Here is a 23,705-nt window from a genome sequence, read left to right on the forward strand (position 1 = left end):
AAAAGTATTCTCTAATTTAATTGCTATATAGCAATTATATAGGACCCCCAAACTGACTTGCATGATGGTAGATACATACTTTAGTTCTGAGTACCATTCAAGAACACTATTAGAAATCTAGTACATTAGCAAATTGTATATGATTTCCAATCTCTTTAGTAAGTTGGGTCTAGATTCTGTTTTTAGTACTGCTTAGAGATTTTAAAAATTATTAGTTCAAATCATAAAAACAATGTTCCGGTCTATCCTTGGTATGTGGATTTTATAAAACCAGACACAAATACATTTACTTTGGTCAGCATACTTTGATTAAGCAAAATGTTCTTCACATTTTGTACTCTTAGTTACATTTATTTATGTGATTTGGTTTCAGAGAAAGAACATGGGATGCCATTAAAGAATGAAGAGGCAATTAAAGATTAAAAATATGCAAAATAAAATAAATCCATAATGTATTACCTAGGACAGATAAACCTTATCATTTTCTCTTTTTTGTTTTCTCCTTATCATTTTCTTTGTTCAATATTGCTAATCTTTTGATCTTTGTGTTTTTCTTTTCACAGTATTTTAACCCAGTATTGAAACTACAAACATCCACAGCAGTTTCATGTGGTCAGATTGGATATTCTGAAAGCCTGAGGTAGTTCATTATGAAACACACTGTGTAGAATCTTTGAAGCATAGAGCTCTGCCCAACACCTGGATAAGGAATCTCTCCTCTGGTCTGGAAGGCCTTCCTCACGTACACCATGACAAACCAGGAGAAATGGGCCCATCTCAGCCCCTCAGAATTTTCCCAACTTCAGAAATACGCTGAGTGTAAGTATTCATATTGACGATATGATCTAATTTGACATTTTTGTTAAACAAGGTATGATTCATTACAAGAACAGATCGCAGATCCTGTTTGTCCTGTGTACAGATGCAGGCATATCTCTTATATTCACAAGTAGGTCAACTTAGAACTGCCATTTATAACAAGAGAAATGGTATTTATTCCTCCAGGAGTTTCCCAGGTAATTAAGAAGCAAAGCGTATTGTGATTAGAATGCATTCTTGCATAATAAATTGCCATTATCAAAAGTGACTGAAAATATACTCATCATGTAAAAATTACAAGTCATATACTTCTCTCAACATTCAGTATATGGCATTAGCTTAGAGATCAGAGTTTTCATCATACAATTTAACATTACATTAGGAATGAACATTCCTTAATAGTCTATCAGAGAAATAGCATATTGGACTAACATTCTTAATATTTATTTCTTTAATCTTTCAACAATAAATTGTTATTTTAAATGCATTAATGGGTAGTTTTTAAAATAAGTTGTTGATCATAGTTAAATTTGAAACAAGCTAGGACTATGCATATCAAATATTAAGTAAGTGTTTTGTGTGCTTTGAGGGAATGGAGTATGGCTATGGGATACTTAAGAAGATTGAATGATCTTCTGAAACCCTTCCCATAGCAAAATTAAGTCCAAACTGAACACCTGATTGTGGATTCTCCCCACATTACTGCAATAGAACTTGTAACTGTGATACCTCTCTAGACCTCCTGGCTGTTTTCCCAATGGACAAAGGATGAACGGGGTGAAACTGTGATAGCAATCCCTGTAGCAGCCAGCACCCCTGAAGGTGTGTGCAGAAATCCTAATCCTGTACCCGACATTGGGCAACTTTCCTAACATCTCTGTACATTATTTTTTGTACCTTTAGCAATAAAATGATGAAAATAATGGAAGTAATAATTATTACACATATCAAATTGAATAAGTTATGTTAGGGAAGTAAGCAGAATGCCTGGAAAATGTTTACTGCTAAAACTGTTTACAATCGCTGTATTAACATAGAGTTAATATGCCGTGTTGGCCATTTGAACTTATTGTTTGTAATTAAGCAGAAAAGTGCCACATTGGGGGCATGAAGAGTCAGTGTCCTTTTTTTTATCTGCTATGAGACTAGAGCCTGCTCACAAGGTAAACGCCCCTGTGCAATTGGCTGCCTTAGCGCTGTGCTGTCCCCACACATGCTGCAGACAGCTAATGCGAAGCCTGCTGTGGCTGCCTGTGGCATGCTGTGACCAGGCTCCTGTTTAGGGTTGCAGGCTGCGTCACTCCATGGGAAGCATTTTCATTGAGATGTGGGAGGGTAGTCTAATTTCTGTCTCCACACTTTATATAAAGTCATCTGAGCTGTTGTTACAAGACAGAGCGCTCACTCCTGCTGTGTATAGAATTGAGCTTATCTCATTACGGCTCACTATATGCTTCCTGCTGTGGTTTCAGGGCCCAGCAAAGGGTTAAGAGACTCCACGTTTTGTCTTGAGTAGGAATGTCTTCTGAGTACATGAGATGGGATATTTCCAAATGGTTCATTATCTGACTGCTGTCATTTTGGATTAGGCTTTCTGTTTACAGTGTAGAAAGTGTGTTCTACTGCATGTGAATTATTTTTGAAAGGTATTGGGTTATGCGAGAAATAGTTCCAAACATTCATAAATTTCATACTGTTTATAGCAGCTGGCAGTGTAGATTCATGTAAAATTATGGTGAATTGAAGACCAAGGTGCCTAACACTCTGATTCAGGTTATAATTTCTTCCACAGGAGAGAGGTACTCAGATTGACTCCATGGGAAAAACCCTTCAGTTTTATAAGCAAACTTTTTTTAACTTGTTTTAGAAAAGGTCTCATGTATCCCAGGCTGCCCTCAAATTCTAGATATAGCCAAGAATAAAACTGAACTTGGGATCCTCTGGCCCCTACCTCCTGAATGCTGGGATTACAGAGCTGTGCTGCTATGACCACTTTAAGATGTACTGGGGATAGAATCCCAGGTTGCCCATATGGAAGGCAAACACTCGGCCAGCTAGAGTATATACCCAGCCCCCACACTAAGAGTTGATAGTATTAACCCCATCTTGTCTACATCTGCTTAGTGCTATTGTAACTAAATGTAATACATTCATATCTTAGTGAATACAAATGCAAAAGAAGCAGTCAAGATATAAAATGATGGGAAAGATTCATTACCTAAAGTATCCAAGGACAGCTTCCTAAGCAATGATTTCCCCAAACAAAAGGAACATGGGGATTTTGTTCAAGAATCCTATATGTACAGGCAGATCCAGTCCTGAACATGCTCAACTTAAGACCATGGAGATTAAAGTAATGGACAGGAACGCTTCTGGGCATAGTCACCTTGCACCATGAAGTTTTAGCTGACAACAAATGAAAGGAAACTTTGAAGGCCCATTAACACAAGGATCTGCCCCTGAAGATGCCTGTCTCACGTACTGTCTAACGGTATAACCTGGGAGGTGGTGCTTTCACAAATAGATGAACAAACATGCTAGTGAATAAAATTTTTATTTTGGCTTGGTTTCGATGTAACACTATGACAGCCAGGAATGAGGGGAGAGAAAGAGACAAAGAAAAAGATATAGCTAGATGGCCAGGCGTGGTGGCGCACGCCTTTAATCCCAGCACTCGGGAGGCAGAGCCAGGCGGATCTCTGTGAGTTCGAGGCCAGCCTGGGCTACCAAGTGAGCTCCAGGAAAGGCGCAAAGCTACACAGAGAAACCCTGTCTCGAAAAAACCAAAAAAAAAAAAAAAAAAAAAAAAGATATAGCTAGATGATAGAAGAAAGATAGATAGATGATAGATAGATAGATAGATAGATAGATAGATAGATAGCAGGCACTCTCACTTCCCTCCTTTATTCCAGTCTACCTAATTTTCAAAATAATCAAGCTGACAAAATTAAACATCACAGAATGTGACATAAAGTATAAGATTTTCATCTTTTTCAATTAAAAAACATAGACTTTCACTTTGGAATATTTTTATTGTGGTGCTTAATAAAGCATTGATCATCACAAATAACTGATATTTACTGCCCTACTGTAAACAATTTATAAGCATTACCTCACCAAAGCTATAATAATCCTGAGTGGAAAGTAAATTATCTTCCCTGAGAAATAAATCTTTCTGGAAAGTAGCTGGTTTGGATCCTCAGCAGGGTAAATGACAAGATCAAAACAATAGTAGTTTGTCTATATTTCTTATATATATTGTTGCAAAAAAACACATCAATCTAAAATCCACCAGCCACAGTTATCATCTACACTTTTTTTCTTTTTGTTTTACATGCAGGACAGTGAAAAAAAAAGTGTAGCTACTAACTAGAGTGTTGGCTCCATTGTTACCAAAATCTGAGGTTAATGGTTGTCACCTGTAGGAAACATTTATTCAAGGCCAGTCCTGAGGAAAATTAAAGAGACCTTCTATCCCAAATTTTGATTCTGAATATCTCTTGAGATTTGAATGGTTTTATAGGATATGGGGAATTAGAGTGACATAGGAACCCCCCATTGTAGATAAATTTCTAAACAGTCTTTTTAAATAAGAAACACAGAGCCAAATACAGAGGTGCAAGCTGTAGAGATCAGAGCAACAGACACCAACTAACCTTAGTTTACCACCTCGCTGTAGCTTCCCAAGAGAGAGCTTCTTCCTGTCTAACCTGTGCCTTTATTGTCTTCCTGTTCTGCCTTCTCATTGGCTCTAAGCCCAGCCACATGACTTCCTTGTCACTGCTTGTCTATACAGAACTCTAGGTCTCTGTGATTGGTACTGGGATTAAAGGCTTGTGTCACCACACTTGGCTGTGTCCCTGAGCAAGCAGAGACTTTGCCTGCCATATGATCGGATTAAGGGCGCATGCTACCACTGCCTGACTTCTGTTTATGCCTGACTATGACCTCTGATCTCCAGGCAAACTTTATTTATTAACATACAAATAAAATATCACATTTAAGCACAGATAAAGTATCACCACACCCCATGGCGGGTGAGGAATTCCTCCTCTGAGGGTTAGCTTCTTTTCTTGAAAGATGATCCAGGTCTTGACTTCTTCAAGGTAGGATGTAAATTTTCTTTTCAGGTAAACATGCCACTTTTCTGCAATTCACTCCTTATTTCATGAAGGTCAGTGGTTGAGATGAACCGCTGAGAATATCTTGTGAAAAGTGTCCATATTTTCAAAATTAGGCAAAAATATCACTTCCCATTCATTCCTCATGACAACCCCTTCACTCCAAATCTCTGGGAGCTGCGGAAGCATTTCTGTTCAGGCTGATTGAGATTAAGGTGGAAGCAGGGAGTTTTTTAATGAGAAGTCTTGACATGACGAGGTACACGTAGGTCAAGGGAGAAACTGGAGAGGCCAGATGTGTCTTTCCCCATGGGAGCACAACAGTAGTCTTCCTAAGGCTAGTTGATGGAACCCGAAGGGAGGGCTTCCGTTCTGCAGAAAGAAATAGAAAACGGAAGAGAGACAGGGTAGGTGGGGGAAGGAGAGAACACTTTCAAATGAATCATTTTAAACCAACACGCACCGGCCCCCATTCCAGCGCACTGGGGTGGTTGTTCATGAAGCTCAGTGTTGCTCTGTCTGATGGACATGCAGACTTCAATGCTCTACTCCCGTCCATTCATTCTCTTCACCAAGTCTCCCTCACTTTTCCTTCACTATACACACGGAGGGCTGGGAGTAGGATGGAAGGATGTTTGTTTAGTGTGGTTGAGGCCCTAGATTCAATCCCCCAAACCACACACCAAGAAAAGATAAAGGAGAAGAAAAGAGATGTGAGGGAAGAAGAGAGGAAGACGGAGGATGAAGAGGAGAAGGGGAAAATATATACATGGGACAGAAAAGGACATCAACAAGAAGAAAACCATGAAGCATCCAACAATGACATCTTTTTCCCATTTTAAGAGATTTATTCCCCTCCTTAAGAAATCCCTCTTTAGACATGAAAAGCTAATTGTGCCTTTTTGTTATGTTCTGTGCTTTGTCCATACAAGATGACATAGGAAAGAAAGAAAAGAAGCCTGACAGTGTGTGTGTGTGTGTGTGTGTGTGTGTGTGAGCATCCGCATATATGCACACACAGTGTTTGTATGTGTGCATGTGTGTGTATGATGTGTGTGTGTGTGTGTGTGTGTGTGTGTGTGCATTCACCCTGGCTGCGTGTGTATCTAATTCATTGTAAAACAAATTAGATCACATGCTAGTCCTCTTTCTAATTCATCATGCTGAGATTTGCTTTTACTTCTGTCTCGTGCCCTGTGTTAGCTCAGCTCTATTTTGGGAAGACAAGGCACTTACTGGTAATTACTCTCTTCATGCACGTCGGATTGGATGGATAAATGGCACAGTTCCAGCTAACACACTGTCTGAGAACACATAATTTGGTGTCAGATCAAGCTGGACTGGAGTCCTAGTGCTGTGGTGTGTGCCTCGCTTTCCTGGGATAACACAGATTCGGGGGTTCAGTGTGCAGAAGTGTGCCAGGTACCTTGCAGTCAATGAATGCCCTGGTCATGACCAGCACTGCACAGCTGGCGACTGCAGTGGTTTAATTTCAGACAACTTGTCCTTCTCTGTTGACTGAAGCCTTCTGGCTGTGCTGTCTTGGCTTACCTGCCCTGTTCTGACTTTACCCTCACCATCGCCCTGAAATTTGCATTTGAGGACCTATTTTAGATGCATCTCTCATTTCTGACCTTATTTCTTCTGATTCACATCGATGGACTTGCCAGCTCCTGGCCCTGACCCAGACTGTATTTCTGGAATGTATGCTGGCAGCATAACATTTTTTGTCTCATCTTTGGCTCTGTTTGCTAAAGTCTTCAAGCTCAATTTCCTGCTTGTCTGCTTGTCTTTTGTGTATCTGTCACATTCATTCTATGCTTAAATCTTGCAGTAGAAAAAGAAGGTAGCAAGTATATTTTCCCATTATTTTACACCCAGTAGACATGTAATTTTGATGAGTTTTTAGCATTAATTTATTTAACATTTTTAGACTCTCAAAATCAGTTTATTTAAATTTGTGTTTCAATAGACTAATATTGAAGTATGACTTCTGTGGGATATTTGTCAAAATGAGTTCATTATCTGCTTTGATTTAAATGCTCACACTATCTTAGTATGTTGACAAAACAGTATTTTTGTTCCCTCTTCCTATTACATTTATAATTTTAGAAGTTATTTCTGATAAACTTTATTATAAAAAAATTTGCAAATAAGTAAAATCATCACACGCCAAAATTAACCAGATCTAAGATCTGGAAAGTTTAGTGAGCTTCTGTACAGTTAGAATTGAGATGTGAAACAGAAGCTATGAAGCTTAAATTTTAAACTTTCAGTATCAAATGTATTTTGTGCCCTCTAGTTATTTACATTGAATGCAGGAAATGGACAGGAGGTACAAGGAGAATATCACATAAACTGTTTTCCTAGTTCTAATTCTGTTACAGATTTTTTGGTTTGGTCTTAGATAACTGAATAAAATATGCCTTATCACATTTTAAAAATCTGATCTAACATGAGTTAGGCTCAATTTTGTATTCAACTGTAACTCCTGGGGTGATGGAGCAGCCATCACCTTTGGAAATTGGCAGAAGAAAAAGGAACAAGCTTAAAAATTGGTGGCTACCTCTGAGACTGTGTCTCACTGGCAGGGACAGACACAAATGTCTTTGGCCCAAGCTACTCAGACATCTACATTGCACTTTCAGCCTATGGAAGAAGACAGTCATTCCATGTTCTTGTGTACAAAAGCATGCGGTGAAAACCATTACCATGACCAGTGTCAGAGGAGTAAAATACAAACTACTGTTTATTTTAGACCAGAATTAACAGAGTAAAATTAGTTTACTATTTACTTTAGGGAATTACATAATCAATTGCTTCAAATTTCCATTTCTTCATACATAAAACAATAATAATTTCCATATTAAAATGGTAATAAACCATTTTATTAATTACAATAATGCCATCAATTACAACAAAAATATTCTGAAGGCTTGTGTTTCTTTTTTCTTCTTTTTTTTCCTTTTAACAAAATTTTTTATTGATTCTTTGGGAATTTCACATCATGCACCTCAATTCCACTCATTTCCCAGTCCCTCCATATCAGCCTCTCACTCCTGTAATGTTCCTCCTAAAGGAAAAATTTTAAAATATTAATTAAAAACAAAACAAGGTGTCTTAGATAGGGTTTCTATTGCTGTGAAGAGACACCATGACCATGGTAACTCTTATAGAGGAAAATCATATTATTGGGGAAGCTCACTTACACTTCAGAGGTTTGTTTCATTATCATCATGACAGAACCATGGCAACATGCAGGCAGACAGGGTGTTGGCTAAGTATCTGATAGTCTTACATCTAGCAGGCAACAGGAAATGGTCTGAAACACCAGGCAGTATCCTAAACATCAGAAACCTCAAAGCCCGCACCGAGTGACACACTTCCTCCAACAAGGCCACACCTACTCCAACAAAGCCACACCTAATAGTGCTACTCCCTATGAGTGTCAGGCAGAGTGTGTGTGTGTGTGTGTGTGTGTGTGTGTGTGTGTGTGTGTGTGTCAATTTTGTTTAAACTACCACACAAACCACAAAACAACAGGATCACTTTGCTCCTCCTCCATCTTTCCTGCCTCCCCAACATTTGTCTTAGTGGCATTGGAAGCTGTGGTGTGTTGTGCAGTATATCCTTTTGTCTATTCAGCTTTACTTGTAAATGTTCATTGCAGAATGTATTGTTGACCAAGTTCAAGGCCTCTGGCTTCTGGTACATCATCAGTGCTGGGCCCTCTCTGAGACGCCTTTTGGATAACCTGCTGCTGTCTGGAGTCATAGGCTTATGCATCTTAATGATATGCTTTATCCTCAATTTTGTTGTGCTTAAACATTGCTATTTTTATTAGAGGTTAGTTTGCACTCCACCTCACTCATCATCTTAGGGAATAAAGCAGGGAGAAAGTATAAATACAAGTAGAGGACTTAATTTTCTTCCTTCGTCGATCACTGCATGCACCATGCATGTGGTATATTTTCTTCCTAGGCTTCATTTTTATATCTCGTAATATGATATTGAATAGTATAATACTTTTATTTTAAAAGACATCAGTTTATTCAGAGAGACATATGTTATAGTATATAATATTAAATCAATCATTTGAATACAATATACTTAAGACTCTTGGATTTTTACTCAGTTTCATATGAGTAAAAGGTAAAAGGCAATGAGATTTTAATTTTACCTGACAATAATGCAAAGAGGTTAGAGAAGCAGAGTTCATGTAGTTATCACAACAGATACGTAAGGATGGAAGAATGTTGTTTATCAGGGATGAATCTGAAGTACTGGTGGGTATGTGCTTATTGCTGTATAGTATACTTCTGTGTACATGGCTATGCAAGTAAGTCCTGAGAATAGGTGTGAAGAATTCAGCAATAATCACAAATGTGACAGTATGAGTACTTTTAAGAAAAGGTTATCTATTGTCATATGCACTAAAGATGCTAATTTTGGGGGTAGTGAAATAATATTACATTTTATACCGAATGATATATCCAGTGTACTTGAAGAAAGGGACTGTTTGATATGTAGAGCTAAATGAAGTTAAGACATTGAAACAGTGGATAGCAGTCATGAGAGAGAGATTCTGGAGGAAAATGAACAAATGTTCTCTCCAATTAAATTTGAGATCTAAAGAAAAGAAATGAGTCATTTTGATTTGTACACCTAAGTCAGTGTGATTCATTTAATACTGCGATGGAGTACAAAAAAAGTTTAGAGAGAAAATGGAGTATTTTGATACTGAACAATTGAGCTACAGGATTCTACGGGGTTTCATACTGAGGTACAAATTAAATACTTTGGCACGAAGGTTTGAGGCTCAAGAAAGAATTCAGACTTAGCGATACAGTGATATGCCATTGCATAGTGAGTGGTTATCAAATCAAGGCCATATATGAGAAGGCCTAGGGCAGCCCACTGAGAAAGAGGGAAGGAATGGGAGGAAACAATAGGGAACACCATGAGTGAAAGAACTAGATGGGTGTCTTAGTTAGTGTTTCCATTGCCATGATGAAACACCTTCATCAAAGCAACTTGGGGAGGCAAGAGTTTATCTGGCTTATACTACCATATCACTGTTCATTATCAAAGGAAGTCAGAACAGGAATTCAAATGGGAGGAACCTGGAAGAAGGAGCTGATGCAAAGGCCATGGAAGGGTATTGGCTTGCTCTTCATGGCCTGCTCAGCCTGTTTTCTCATAGAACCCAGGACCACCAGCCCAGGGATGGTACCAATGAAAATGCCCTGTAATACAGGCTTGCCTACAATCTGATCTTATGGAGGCATTTTCTTAATTGCAGTTTCCTTCTGTCCGATGACTTTAGCTTAGGTCACGTTGAAATAAAATTAGCCAGCACTGGTTTTATGAGAGACCCATGAGAATGGTCAAGCAATAGTAACTTGAAATAAAGGTGAAAATGGGTAAGTGAAAAGTTAATCCACAATCAAAAGACTAAAGCATTTCATAAGGTCAGGTCTATTTGAACCTGCTGGTGCACACCTATCATTGTAAGGCTCAAAAGACCAAGACAGAAGGATATAAGTCTAGCCTGGTCTACAGATGGAATCTAGACTAGTCAGGGCAACATATTACGGCTCTGTCCCAAATGCACAAAAGCAAACATACAAAAATAACAACACAAACAATGAGCTCTGAGGATTACCACAATGTGTGCAGATTTTAGAACATTTGGAATTCAAGGGGATTGGAGGTTCTCATTTGTTTGTTTTAGTGTCGTGGGTGCAGTGAATTGAATGGAAACAAAGCAGTGGGAGAATATGAGCCCCTTTGCAGGATGAAATGGGAAAAAGACTATTATAGCTAAAGTGCACAGAGTAAGTATAAGACGTCTGTTCTTCTCCATGAGCGAGAAAGAAGGGTTTACAGAGGAGCAAAACTAAAATGGATGATTCTGAAAATAAAAGGGATAGTTGGTCACAAAATATCGTAAGCCTATTGACAAATACTGCTCTCATTTTGGTGTTCATTTAATTTCCTTAGGTCTATCTATACTCTTTGTTTTCCAACTAGTAGTTTGGGGTTTTAGCAAGTGATACAACCTTCTTAAACTTTAATCTCCTCTGCTATGTAATTAAGGAAATAAAGAAGCCTATCTCCAAAGAGTTTCATAAGACACAAATAAAATATTGTATATGGAATTGCCTTGTAAGCAGCAAGCTCCCATGGAGAGTTAATTATCACTTCTAGCATTATTATAGAGTATTCAGAGTTTTTGTTCAACTCTCCTACATTCCCTGGAGTTCAATATCTCTGCTTCTCCCAAGTATATATTCTATTTTTATTATTTGCTGAATAATGTAGTTTGCTTCTTTGAGACTGTGAGATATGGACTTGAGCTAAAGGAAGCTCTCATTTACCTATTTTACACAGTTTATCTTCAAATCCCACAGCTGCTTTATAACCTTTCCCAGGTATCTCAAGACCCCATTTCTCATTCCCAAACCAGATTTTATATGGATGAATACTGCCAAGTTTTGAGAATCTGAGATTTTCCCCTCCTGATGATGTAATAAAGTTAGCATGCTGAAGACTCGTGGGTGCCAGAAGACACAACACCCCTGGGTCAGAGGCAAGGGCCTTCATGAATCATGTCAGAGTGAGCTGCATGCACCTCATGCGTGTAAAGGTTCCTTCCCTGGGTCCCCATAGGAAAATATGAAAAGAGGAGGTCACATTTGCACAGGCAGAGAATTAAGTTGTAGGAAGAAAACGCCGAGTTAAGGTTCTTGGCAGCTTTTACAATGGACAATAAAAATGCCTAATCTCTGCTCAAGATAGTTATAAAACGTTTGATATAAAAGATCCTTGAAAGGCTAGACTGGAATCCAGGCAGTTGGCTGGTATCTCTGCTTGCAAAATCCACAGAACATGAAGGGGGCCCAGGGGTGTCTTTCAGTAAACAGAAGCTAATAGCAGCCATTAACACCATAGTGGCCAGAGGGGATGAGCATGCGCATTTTCCATTCAGGCAGCCTTTCAGAGCAAAGCATTGTTTGTTTGTTTGTTTCTGGTCTGTTTCCTCTCCCTTCTCCCTGCTCCAGGTTATGGCATCCCATTTTTGGCCTCCATTGTCAATGTTGAAAGTTCACCCACTTTCTATATTCATCCCAGGAACAGGAAGCTGAATGAAGTTGTTGAGTGTTTTTAGATCATACTTGTGAAAAATGAGCTTAAATTTATTTTATTTAAAGAAAAGATTCCCTCTCTTAACTCTCTTTTGGACCCCCCGCCCCCACCTTCACACACACACACACACACACACACACACACACACACACACACACAATTTTCTTTCAAGTATCAGTCACAATTACCTTATTTTTAAATGTTTTATTATCAACCACAGAAAAGGCATCAAGTGACCCCCATCTAGCCACATCCTCTCTTTTGCCAAGTGCTTTGCAATCTCAGCAAGGGGATGAATTCCAGAAAGCTGCTGCCCTTTCTTCCAGTGTCCATGCTATGGTGCCTTTGGCAGGAAGAGTGGTACTATTGTTGGAGCTCCTGCAGCTGCCGGGGGTGAATGGCTTCCAGAAGCTATTCAGGTTAGTTATCACAGCTCTGCCACAGAGAGACCAGTCACCCAGATGTTTCCAAACATCAGTTCAGTGTCTACAGCTTATAGTTTCCTTACGAATATTAGAGGTTAGTTATGTTATTTTTAAAAAATTAGACCTGTTGAAATTCAGACTTTAGAAATTGACTTCCTTTCTCTGCTGTAGTTACATGTTATTTCATGAAGAAGTATAAGAGGAAAAGACTCATGGTTTTCATGGAACAGAGGACTCATTCTTGTCATTGATAGGATATGATTTAATATGACTATTATCAAGATCAAATTGACTAATTTTGATGAGGGTGTGTGTGTGTGTGTGTGTGTGTTTGCGCATGTGCGCGCACATGCGCACGAGTGCACACATCTTCCTCAAAAGTCATGGAAAAGGACGTTATCTCCCCAACCCCATTTCACTATTCTTATTTCACAGGTGCAAAATTTAAATAAAGACAAAACAAAAAACATTAAATAACTTGGGGCTCCTTGGGCCAGAAACTACCTAGTTACTTCTAGTAACTTGTTTTTTTTTCTAGGAGTCAAATGATCTCCAGGGTCTTCTCTTCCTGGATCTTAAAGATGGTAAACCCTTCTCTCAACACATCTGGAAGGATTTCTGAAGCCGTGGCCACAGCTGCCACTGTAATGAGCACCTCCATTGTACCGGCTTTTTCTTTTTGGGCCACCACCCAGCTCCCAAGTCATGACATGGAGACGTCTTAGTTTTAAATGCTTAGCCTAGCTTAGGCTCATTTTTTGGCAAACTCTTTTAACTTAAATCAACCTGTTTTGTTTTTAATCTAACTTTTCCATTGGGCTTTTTAACCTTTCTTCCTTATGTATAATTTACTTCCACAGCTTCTTCTATGTGTCTGTGTCTGTTTGTAGACTTCTTGTCTTCTAGCCCCTGATCTCCTCCTCCTCCTCCTCCTCCTCCTCCTCCTCCTCCCCCTCTTCTCCTCCTCCTCCTCCTTCTCCTTCTTCTACTTCTTCTTCTCATTCCTCTTCTTCCCTTGAGCCTAGATTTCTCATCCTATTTATTCTTTCTGCCTGCCAGCCTACAAATCCCTCTCCTGCCTAGCTATTGGCCATTCAGCTTTTTATTAACCCAATCAGGTGCCTTAGGCCAGCAAGGTAAAACAAATACAACACATCTTAACAAAATTAAACACACGTACTTACATGATTAAACAAATGCAACATAAACAAATGCACCACACCTTTACATGGTTAAAGTAATATTCCACAGAATAAACAAATGTAGCAATCTTTGCAAAATTAAATATTCCACAACATTCCATATTGTCCTTATCGAGCTGCTAGTTTTGTGGGAGTTTGTACCAACTTAAACAAGATAGTGTTGTCTTGGAAGAGGGAACATCAACTGAGAAACTACCCCCACCAAGTTTGCCTGTGGGCAAACCTACAGGGCATTTCCTTGAGTACTGACTAATGTGGATGGGTCCATCCTACACTGGAAGCAGCAGCGGTGCCACGCCTATGCTCCTGGTTCTGAGCTGTACAGTAAAGCAGGCTGAGTAATCCGTGTCAAGCCAGTAAGCATCATTCTTCCATGGTCTCTGCTCTAGTTTATGCCTCCAGGTTCTTCCCCTGCTTGACTTACTTCAGTGATGGACTGTGATATGGAACTGCAAGCTAAACTAACTTCTCCTCCCCAAGAAGGGCCACTATAATCATCATGCTAAGTTCTATGCTAATTTTTTGTTGTTGTTTTTTGGGACAGGGTTTCTCTGTGTAGCTTTTGTGCATTTCCTGGAACTCACTCTGTAGCCCATGCTGGCCTCGAACTCACAGAGATCCGCCTGGCTCTGCCTCCCCAGTGCTAGGATTAAAGGCATGCACCACCACCACCAAATTCTATGCTAATTTGATGTGTTATTTTGTCTAGCACCATGATCAAGCATGCAGAATCTACAATGTAAAAACAGTCATTTAAGCAATCTCTGAAAAAGGTCAGCATGGAAAACAAAATTTATGAAATGACCACTGATAAAACTCTATTCAAGATAATATTAATTGTATACAGTTCCACTGTTTCTGAGTCTGCATTCCATATTTTCAACTTGTTTCTTTTTTTTTCTATTCTTTCAAGTGTTTGAAGATTGAAAAAAGTCCCAGTATCATAATTTTTGTTGTTTTGTGGTATTCACCAGAGTAGCCTCAGATGTTTAAATACCACTGTGATACCTACTGACTTCACTCTGATCATACAATTTGATACAAAAGCATGATAAGTTGCCATCAACCTCTCTCATAAGGGGGGAGAATAGTGGTCAGTACTTTTATTTGTTACTTTCCATTGCTGTTCAAAATGCCCTCACTAAGGCATTTAATTGAGCTTATGGTTTCAGAGGGTTAGAGTCTATGATGGTGAAGCAAAGGCATGGTGGCAGGAACAACTGAGATCTCATGTCTCAACCCATAATCCTGGGGCAGAGAGAACTAGCTTGAAATGGAATAACCCTTCTGAAACCTCAAAATCCACCCCAGTGATACACCTCCTCCAACAAGTCCACTCCTCCTAATCCTTCCAAAACAGTTCCACCAACTGGGGACCAAATATTCATACCTGTGAGTCTTGGGTGGTCATTTGCATTCAAACCGGCACAGTATCTAAAACAAGTTAGAATAGATTCCAGTTAGCAACATTAGTCTAATTTTAAGTTAGTATTTTTTAAGCAGCAGGTCTCTAGTCATCTTATAATTTTTTTTTAGTACTTCAGAGTTCCTAGGGTCATACTCTTAGGTTTAAAAACAACTTTCCCTTGAGATCTAGAGAGTTACATCACATTCATTGATGGGAATTGTATGTAATGCCCAGAGATGGAATGAATATTCTTCCCCCTCAGACCTTCACCCAGAATGCATTTTTATTTATTAGGTTAGATAATAAATGTTTGCTTTTGTCTTAAGGTCTTCCAAGATCCCCAGTAGGACACAGTGATCAGCAGCTTGGCCAAATATAATGCTCTGGAATTTTGTGGGAGTCTAGGAAAATACATAATTTACCAACTTTTTGATCCTCACTCTCACCCAAGTGCTCCTTGTTGTGGAAGGTGTCTTTTTGATGGAAATCTAATTAGCTTGATCATGATACCACTCCTATAAATACTAGATCACATTTCAACTGTCTGTTCTACCCATTCTAATCTCAGCTATAAGTCAGACATACCTCTTCAATTGACATAATGATCTTTCCCTCTTGAATTAATGTTATTTTCTTAGTTTCCCATTCTTTTTGAGTTTTTGCTTGGATTTAGTCAAAGCCAGAGAATGTTCAAGTATCTTAGATAAATGGAGTTTGACAGGTAATAGACTATGTGTTGTTGAAGCCAGCTTGTCACTGAGACTTAAGTTGCTCCCTCTTCCAAAGTCTTCCTCTCTAGTGTCATTTCTATAGCTTTCACATATGACAAGATTTTTTTAAGTTTAAATGTCTTTTATTAAATTTTTTATTTATTTTACCTACCAACCACAGTGTTCCCTCCCTCCTCATCTCCCATTCCTTCATCTTACCTCCTTTCTATCCCCCCCCCCATCCACTCCTCAGAACGGGAAAGTTCTACCATGGGAGTCAACAAAGCATGGCATACCAAGTTGAGGTAGGACCAAGCACTTTTGCCACTGCATCAAGGCTGAGTGAGACATCCCACCATAAAAAATAGGTTCCAAAAAGCCAGCTTACACATCAGGGACAGATCCTACTGCTAGGGGCTGCACAAACAGACCAAGCAACACAACTATTACCCACAAGTAGAGGGCCTAGGTTAGTCCCATGCAGGCTCCCTAGCAGTCAGTCTAGGGTCTGTGAGCTCCCACCACAAGCTTGGGTCAGCTGTCTCTGTGGGTTTCCCTGTCATGATCTTGAACTCCCTTGCTCATACAACCCATCCCTCTCTTTGACTGGACTCCTGGAGCCCAGTACTTGGCTGTGGATCTCTGCATCTGCTTCCATCAGTTACTGGATGAAGATTCTATGATGACAGAGTATTCACTAATCGGATTACAGGAGAAGAGAAGTTCAGGCACCCTCTCCACTATTGCTAGTAGTCTAATCTGGGGGTCATCCTTGTGGATTCCTGGGAATTTCCCTGGCACCAGATTTCTCCCTGACCCCGTAATGCCTCCCTCAATTTCCATTGTTCTCTCTCTCTCCATTCCTCCCCTAACTCAGTCATCCTGACTCCTTATGTTCCCATCACCCATCCTCTCTATGCCTAGTTTACCCAGGAGATCCCATTTATTTCCTCTTCCCAGGGTTATCCATACATTCCTCTTAGGCTCCTTGAAACCTAGCTTCTCTGGGGCTGTGGTTGGTAGTCTGGTTATCCTTTGTTTTACATCTAAAATCCACTTATGAATGAGTACATACCTTGTTTGTCTTTCTTAGTCTGGGTTACCTCACTCAGGCTGATTTTCTTTCCAGTTCCATTCATTTGTCTGCAAACGTCAGTATGGTGGTTTCTCAGAAAATTGGGAATCAATCTACCTCAAGACCCAGTGATACCACTCTTGGGCATATATTCAAGGATGCTCAATTATACCATAAGGACACTTGCTCAACTATGTTCATAGCAGCATTATTCTTAATAACTGGAACCTGGAAACATCCTAGATGCCCCTAAACCAAAGAATGGATAAAGAAAATGTGATAAAGAAAATTCCTACACAATGGAATATTACTCAGTGGTTAAAAGTAATGACAAGATTTTTTATGCCTCATATTCTCTTTTACAAGTGGTAAAGAACTTATCCTAGCATTTTTCTAACATTTTAATATTTACTTTTTAGTAATAACACAGACCTCAGGGAAGCTCCTCTCCCTGAATCCCATTTGTGTTCCAGGATCTGTAGTTCTAATGTGTAAGTATGGCTTATTAAAATTGTTTTTTCCTGGAACTTACTTAAAAGTATAATAAATACATTGAGATGTCATCACCTGATAAAATATGATACAATATGTGCCACTTACCAGAGTGCACAGAGAGACTCAATGGATGCCTCAGTTAAATAGTTTCCCTCACAGGCCTCAAATTTTTGCATACATCGCATAATAAATATGCAATATTTGTAGCAAGTCCCTTAGCAAAATTTTCCTACAGGGAATTTCTGTAAAAGCTGTTTGTGATAAACACACATCACTGCTGGTTTCTGACGTTTAAAGTTTAGTTTCCATTAGCAAGTTCATTACTAGAGTCTCATATTGTTGGTGTTTGTCTCTCAAAGCTTTGTGCCTATCTCTTATCGTTGGTGTAAACACCAAGTAGAGCTTTTTGGAACTTTCAGTGGTATATATGAATTTGGCACAAAAGTGTAGAGCATTCTTTAACTTGGCTGGAAATCATGAGTAGTGACAGGAGCTTATGAGCTATGCTTCAAGCTCATAGGCCTTTAGTTCCTCAGGGTGTGAGACCTAAGCTAAAGATTTATACATGTAAGTCTCACTGTGGCATTATTAGTGCCAAGATGCAGGTTTATTTCTCTGTGTTTTCAAGAGTAGACCATGGTTCTGGGCCCTGAGATCTATTACTTCCAAAAATAGAAGTCCTCAACTTTACAAAACTTTGAATGTTAGTGACTCTGCACACAGCTGCAGTTGGGTTCAGATGCCAGGTCTCAGATCTTAACTCCAGTGGCTCGACTGAACTCCTCAGTGACTAGGATCTGCAATCTTATACCCAGCTCTTCAGAGTCTCTCTTCTTCTAGTCTTGGCTCCTCCTAACCTCTGCTCTAGTTGTTGTCTAGAGCACGTTAGCTGCTTCCAGCCATTGTGGTGAAGGAGGCATTCTAGCTCTGATACTCCCTAAAAACCTAAGTAAGATTCAGCACCTTCCAGTTGCTGGATGCAAAAGCCCCCCTTTGTCTGCTCTTTAGGCACTCTACTGTAGACTTCTCTACTCATGATCAAGTTTACAAGCAAACACTCTACTTTAGACTTCTCTATTCATGATTGACATCACAAGCAAACACTCTACTTTAGACTTCTCTATTCATGATCGAGTTCACAAGCAAGCACTCTACTTTAGACTTCTCTATTCGTGTTCGAGTTCACAAGCAAGTGCTCTACTTTACACTTCTCTACTCAAGACTGAGTTCACAAGCAAGCATTAAAGCCCATTTAAAAGACGTTGGGCTGGGGAGATGATGACATGATACAAGGCAGTATGCAGAAATCCTTCTGGGTTGTACTCAAAAACTGAAAAGTGCACAGTCAAAAGGAGGCTGCAGGAGCCAGTGGTAGCTGTGGCAGTTGTGACTCTAGGAAGACCTTCTGTAGACAGTTGTGACTAGAGGAAGACCCTCTGTAGGCAGTTGTGACTAGAGGAAGACCCTCTGTAGGCAGTTGTGACTAGAGGAAGAACCTCTGTAGACAGTTTTGACTCTAGGAAGACCCTCTGTAGGCAGTTGTGACTAGAGGAAGACCCTCTGTAGGCAGTTGTGACTCTAGGAAGAACCTCTGTAGACAGTTGTGACTCTAGGAAGACCCTCTGTAGACAGTTGTGACTAGAGGAAGACCCTCTGTAGACAGTTGTGACTCTAGGAAGACCCTCTGTAGGCAGTTGTGAGTAGAGGAAGACCCTCTGTAGACAGTTGTGAGTAGAGGAACACCCTCTGTAGATAGTTGTGCCTAGAGGAAGACCCTCTGTAGACAGTTGTGACTAGAGGAAGACCCTCTGTAGACAGTTGTGCCTAGAGGAAGACCCTCTGTAGACAGTTGTGACTAGAGGAAGACCCTCTGTAGGCAATTGTGACTCTAGGAAGACCCTCTGTAGACAGTTGTGACTAGAGGAAGACCCTCTGTAGGCAGTTGTGACTAGAGGAAGACCCTCTGTAGACAGTTGTGACTAGAGGAAGACCCTCTGTAGATAGTTGTGAGTAGAGGAAGACACTCTGTAGACAGTTGTGACTCTAGGAAGACCCTCTGTAGACAGTTGTGACTCTAGGTAGACCCTCTGTAGACAGTTGTGACTCTAGGAAGACCCTCTGTAGACAGTTGTGACTAGAGGAAGACCCTCTGTAGACAGTTGTGACTAGAGGAAGACCCTCTGTAGACAGTTGTGACTAGAGGAAGACCCTCTGTAGACAGTTGTGACTCTAGGAAGACCCTCTGTAGACAGTTGTGACTAGAGGAAGACCCTCTGTAGATAGTTGTGAGTAGAGGAAGACCCTCTGTAGACAGTTGTGACTAGAGGAAGACCCTCTGTAGACAGTTGTGACTCTAGGAAGACCCTCTGTAGACAGTTGTGACTCTAGGAAGACCCTCTGTAGACAGTTGTGACTAGAGGAAGACCCTCTGTAGACAGTTGTGACTAGAGGAAGACCCTCTGTAGACAAGCCAGGGCTCCAGCAAAGCCTGGATCACAGTGATCTCTGAGGATGGAGTCAAGGGGGCCTTCCCAATCTTCTTACACTCTCAACACTTTTTCAAAAAAAAAAAAAACCTTTTAATATTCTTATATGATTACAACATTTCTCATTTCCCTTTCCTCCATATAAATTTTTTCATATACCTGTCCTTGATCTCTTTCAAATTCATGACTTCTTTTTTCATTAATTGTTATTGCACATATATATGTATTTCCAAAATATATATTTCCAATGCTCATAATGTCACTACACTTTTTGGCTTAAGAAAGTTTTATGATACTTTAGGTATATATAGGTACATAAAATAGGGTAGAATAAAAATGTACTGATAATAAATTATAAAGAAATTAATTTTAGTACAATACTTAAGATGCCTATAATTTTATAATTCATGAAAGATAAAAGCAAATTTGCATGTTAATACAATGAATGAAACTGTTTTGATATAAAGAATGGTATTTTGATTGAATATTTGATACATAGTGTAGGATCTTCAATGTATTTTCATGATGATCAATGTCATGATTTACAGTTGTCCACATTCACAATGCCATGTCACATAATTACATAGCAAAACAGGGCAGAATTATGTTTAAGATAAACTGAAAAATTGTTGAATAATTCTACCCCTGTTCCTAAGTCAAATTTGCTTATGAATTTCTTTTAAAACCCAAATCAGCAGCACAAATAGAATTTTTAAAATTTTAAATTTTTAAATAAAAATTTAGTAATTTTTAAATTCCATTACAACACAACACTATAAATAGGCACTAATTTGATAAGTATATGCTGAAAGTTTACAACAGAAAAATTAATATTAACAGTGTTGTTTGTAATTAAGCTATGATATTTTTGCAAGAAGGCAAAACTGTGCATGCACAGTAAAAACACTGTAATCTGTAACCTACTCTATAATCTCAAATCTGAAAGAAGTTTAGACAGCATTCCTTATCACAGGAGGTATGACAGCATGCACGGTACAACTGCGCATGCAGTGTCTTCAGAACCAAGATTGCAGTAGAGCTGCATGGATACACACTACCAGAAACACCTTCATCTCACTGAGTGTTGGATGTTTGAATTTTGTTGGTTGTTCTGTTATGTTCAGAAACCTCTTCCTGTTGCCAAATTTTTCATGACCCCTACATTCAGTTACTTAAACACAAATCCTCACTTTCGGAAACTGTGAAGTGGTTTCCTCTGTGAATCTGTGGAGTGTTTAAAGCCTTTGGAATGCCATAAGGACAATGTGGCCATGTACTAAAAATGTTGGCTTCTGGGCTGGCCTGGAGAAGCTTAGCACAAGGCAAGTGAGTGGCAGCTGCCAATTAAGTGACCAACCCCCTTGGCCATGCCAACTTCGTTCATCTATAAATGAAAACATACAAAGATGCTTAAAATAGTGCGAGGGACCCCTGACAGTGGGATCAGGATCTATTCCGGGTGCATGAGCTGGCTTTCTGGAGCCCATTGCCTATGGTGAGAGGCCTTGCTCAACCTTGATGCTGTGGGGAGGGGCTTGGTCCTGCCTTAACTGAATGTACCAGGCTTTGCTGACTCCCCATGGGAGACCTTACCTTGGAGGAGGGGATGGGAGATGGGTCAGGGTTAAGGCTGAGGTGAAGTGGGAGGAGGGATGAGAGGGGGATCTGTGGTTGGTATATAAAATGAACAAAAAATTCTTAAATAAATAAAAGAAAATAAAGACCTGCAATTAACCTTCTCAACAGTACTTAACAGTGCTTAGCCCCTACTCAACTAACCTTAAGAAGTGGAGAGCTTCTGATCTACCTGCTTTAGGTGTGATCTTTCCACAAGTCAGAAATCCCAAGCAATTCCTTCTCCAGTGTTTTCCTGATGATTATTATTGCAATGTACTAAAGGGAGGCTAAGTACAGTTCACATCACAAAAAAAAGAGCAATATTGTGAGTTACTGATCAAAATTACACACAGAGACAAAGGGTAGGAGAGAAAATTTATTCTTTTTATCCTGCAAACTTACTCTGTTTCTCTTCTTTTCACATTAATTTACAACATCTTATCTATGCCCCACATGAGTCCAGTGAGGTTAAAGTTAGCAAGACTCTACTTTGGTGTCCTATGTACAATAGGTCAGCTACTTAATTCCCATGGAGTCATTCTCTGGAAGTAAAAGGTGTTTCATTAGATCTGTTTGACAATCAAGTAGTTCATTTTTGAGAAAAATCAGTCGAATAAATGTGTTTATATGATGATATTTATTGTCATTCAAAGCTTATCTTGGATATAAATACGATAACCTAATACAAAGATCTATTAAGAGTACATACAAGTGATATTATTCTAAGTAGCTGTATCATAACTATACTAACACATTAATAGCAAACCTATAAGATGATGATGATGATTATAGCCATACTGCAGATGAGCAAACTGATATTCACAGAAATTCAGCAGTTTGCTTAAATTCATAGAGAGCTTCAGTTAGAACCTTTCTTCAAAGCGTGCAGAATTCCAATGTTTAGTTGTTTTTTCTATTCTGATTCTTGATATATTATTATTGGAGTAATCACTAAATAAGAATAAAAGTACATACCTGCTAGATTGTTCCCTAACAAGGAAGAGGAGACAGTAGAACTTTCATAAAGGAGCCAGGGATTTCTATTCTGCCATAAATTGAATTATTTATAAAATATGCAAGTCATTTTATAACACTAAGATGATAAAATGTAAAAATATTGGTGTTTCCTGGAGTCCCCTGGGAGTAATGCATAATTTTGTGTATCTAGTATATCCTTGAAGATAGGTTTGAGATGATTCAAGGGAGTTTTGAAGAGAGTTACACATGTATACATATCATTCATAAACATAGACATAGACATACATTTCACAAATTACCCAGGTCAGCAGAAATGGTACTAAATTTTCATTTATCAGCATTGTCCTGAGTGTGCTCCAGAGTGCTGGGTCAGAGCAATTCCTTTATAGGCCAGCACTGTGTTTCAAATGGCTTCAGATGTTCAGCTCACCTCTGCATAGCAATATGCCCTTGTCAGCTTCAAAACTCATCTTAAAAGGCTCACAGTCTAAATGATTTAGGAAATTTCTTCTGTTGATAAATTTAACTCTCTACTCAAAGCAAAGCTATGAGCATTTAGGATGCTGAGGCAGGAATGTGAGTTCAAAGCCAGCTAAGGCTACATAGTGAACGCCTATCTCAAAAATGCGTACACAAATATTAGGTTTCCTGATTAATTTGCCTCTTTTTCTTTTATCCATTACGTGAATTCCCCTCACTTCCCCTTGCACACTCAAGCTGTGGCATCATTGTTCTCCTAGGCAGCCTACTGTATTTTACCTGCTTTGCTTAGGGATTAGTGCCCTGTAACAGGAGGAGGCATGCAGGGAGAGTGAGGCGAGCTTGTTCAGCGCTTACACAACACCTCGCCTGAATCTACAGTCCCTTCCATAAAAGCCCACAATGGATTCTGCTTGATGGAAACATATCTCCTCATGGAATAATCTGTCTATAACTTCTGATTGCTTCATGAGTAACTTTCTGCTTTCAAAATGATTCCAAATTCTCTTGCATCATCTCAAACTTACCTTCAAGTGTAGTGGGTAGTTGCCTTAATATTTTAACTAATATCCAAGGCTATACTAGAAACACAAAATTATCCATTACTCCCAGAGGACTCCAGGAAACACCAATATTTTTACATTTTATCATCTTAGTGTTACAAAGTAACTTGCATATTTTATAAATAATTCAATTTATGGCAGAATAGAAATCCCTGGCTCCTTTATGTCCTATACTAT

General features: G+C 39.2%; 1 protein-coding gene across 5 annotated transcripts in view; it reads left to right on the top strand.

Annotated features, from left to right (window-relative positions):
* Dgkb (diacylglycerol kinase beta) overlaps window positions 1-23,705 on the top strand; it is a 717,548-nt gene that overhangs the window by 84,562 nt on the left and 609,281 nt on the right. For all 5 annotated transcript variants that reach the window (XM_037210503.1, XM_037210502.1, XM_037210504.1 and 2 more), the window contains exon 2: window positions 564-819. In XM_037210503.1, coding sequence (XP_037066398.1) covers window positions 750-819 — 70 coding nt within the window. In that variant the 5' untranslated portion in view covers window positions 564-749. The remainder of the gene's footprint in view (window positions 1-563; window positions 820-23,705) is intronic.

This window comes from Peromyscus leucopus, chromosome 14 (genome assembly GCF_004664715.2).
Source record: "Peromyscus leucopus breed LL Stock chromosome 14, UCI_PerLeu_2.1, whole genome shotgun sequence".
NCBI lineage: Eukaryota > Metazoa > Chordata > Mammalia > Rodentia > Cricetidae > Peromyscus > Peromyscus leucopus.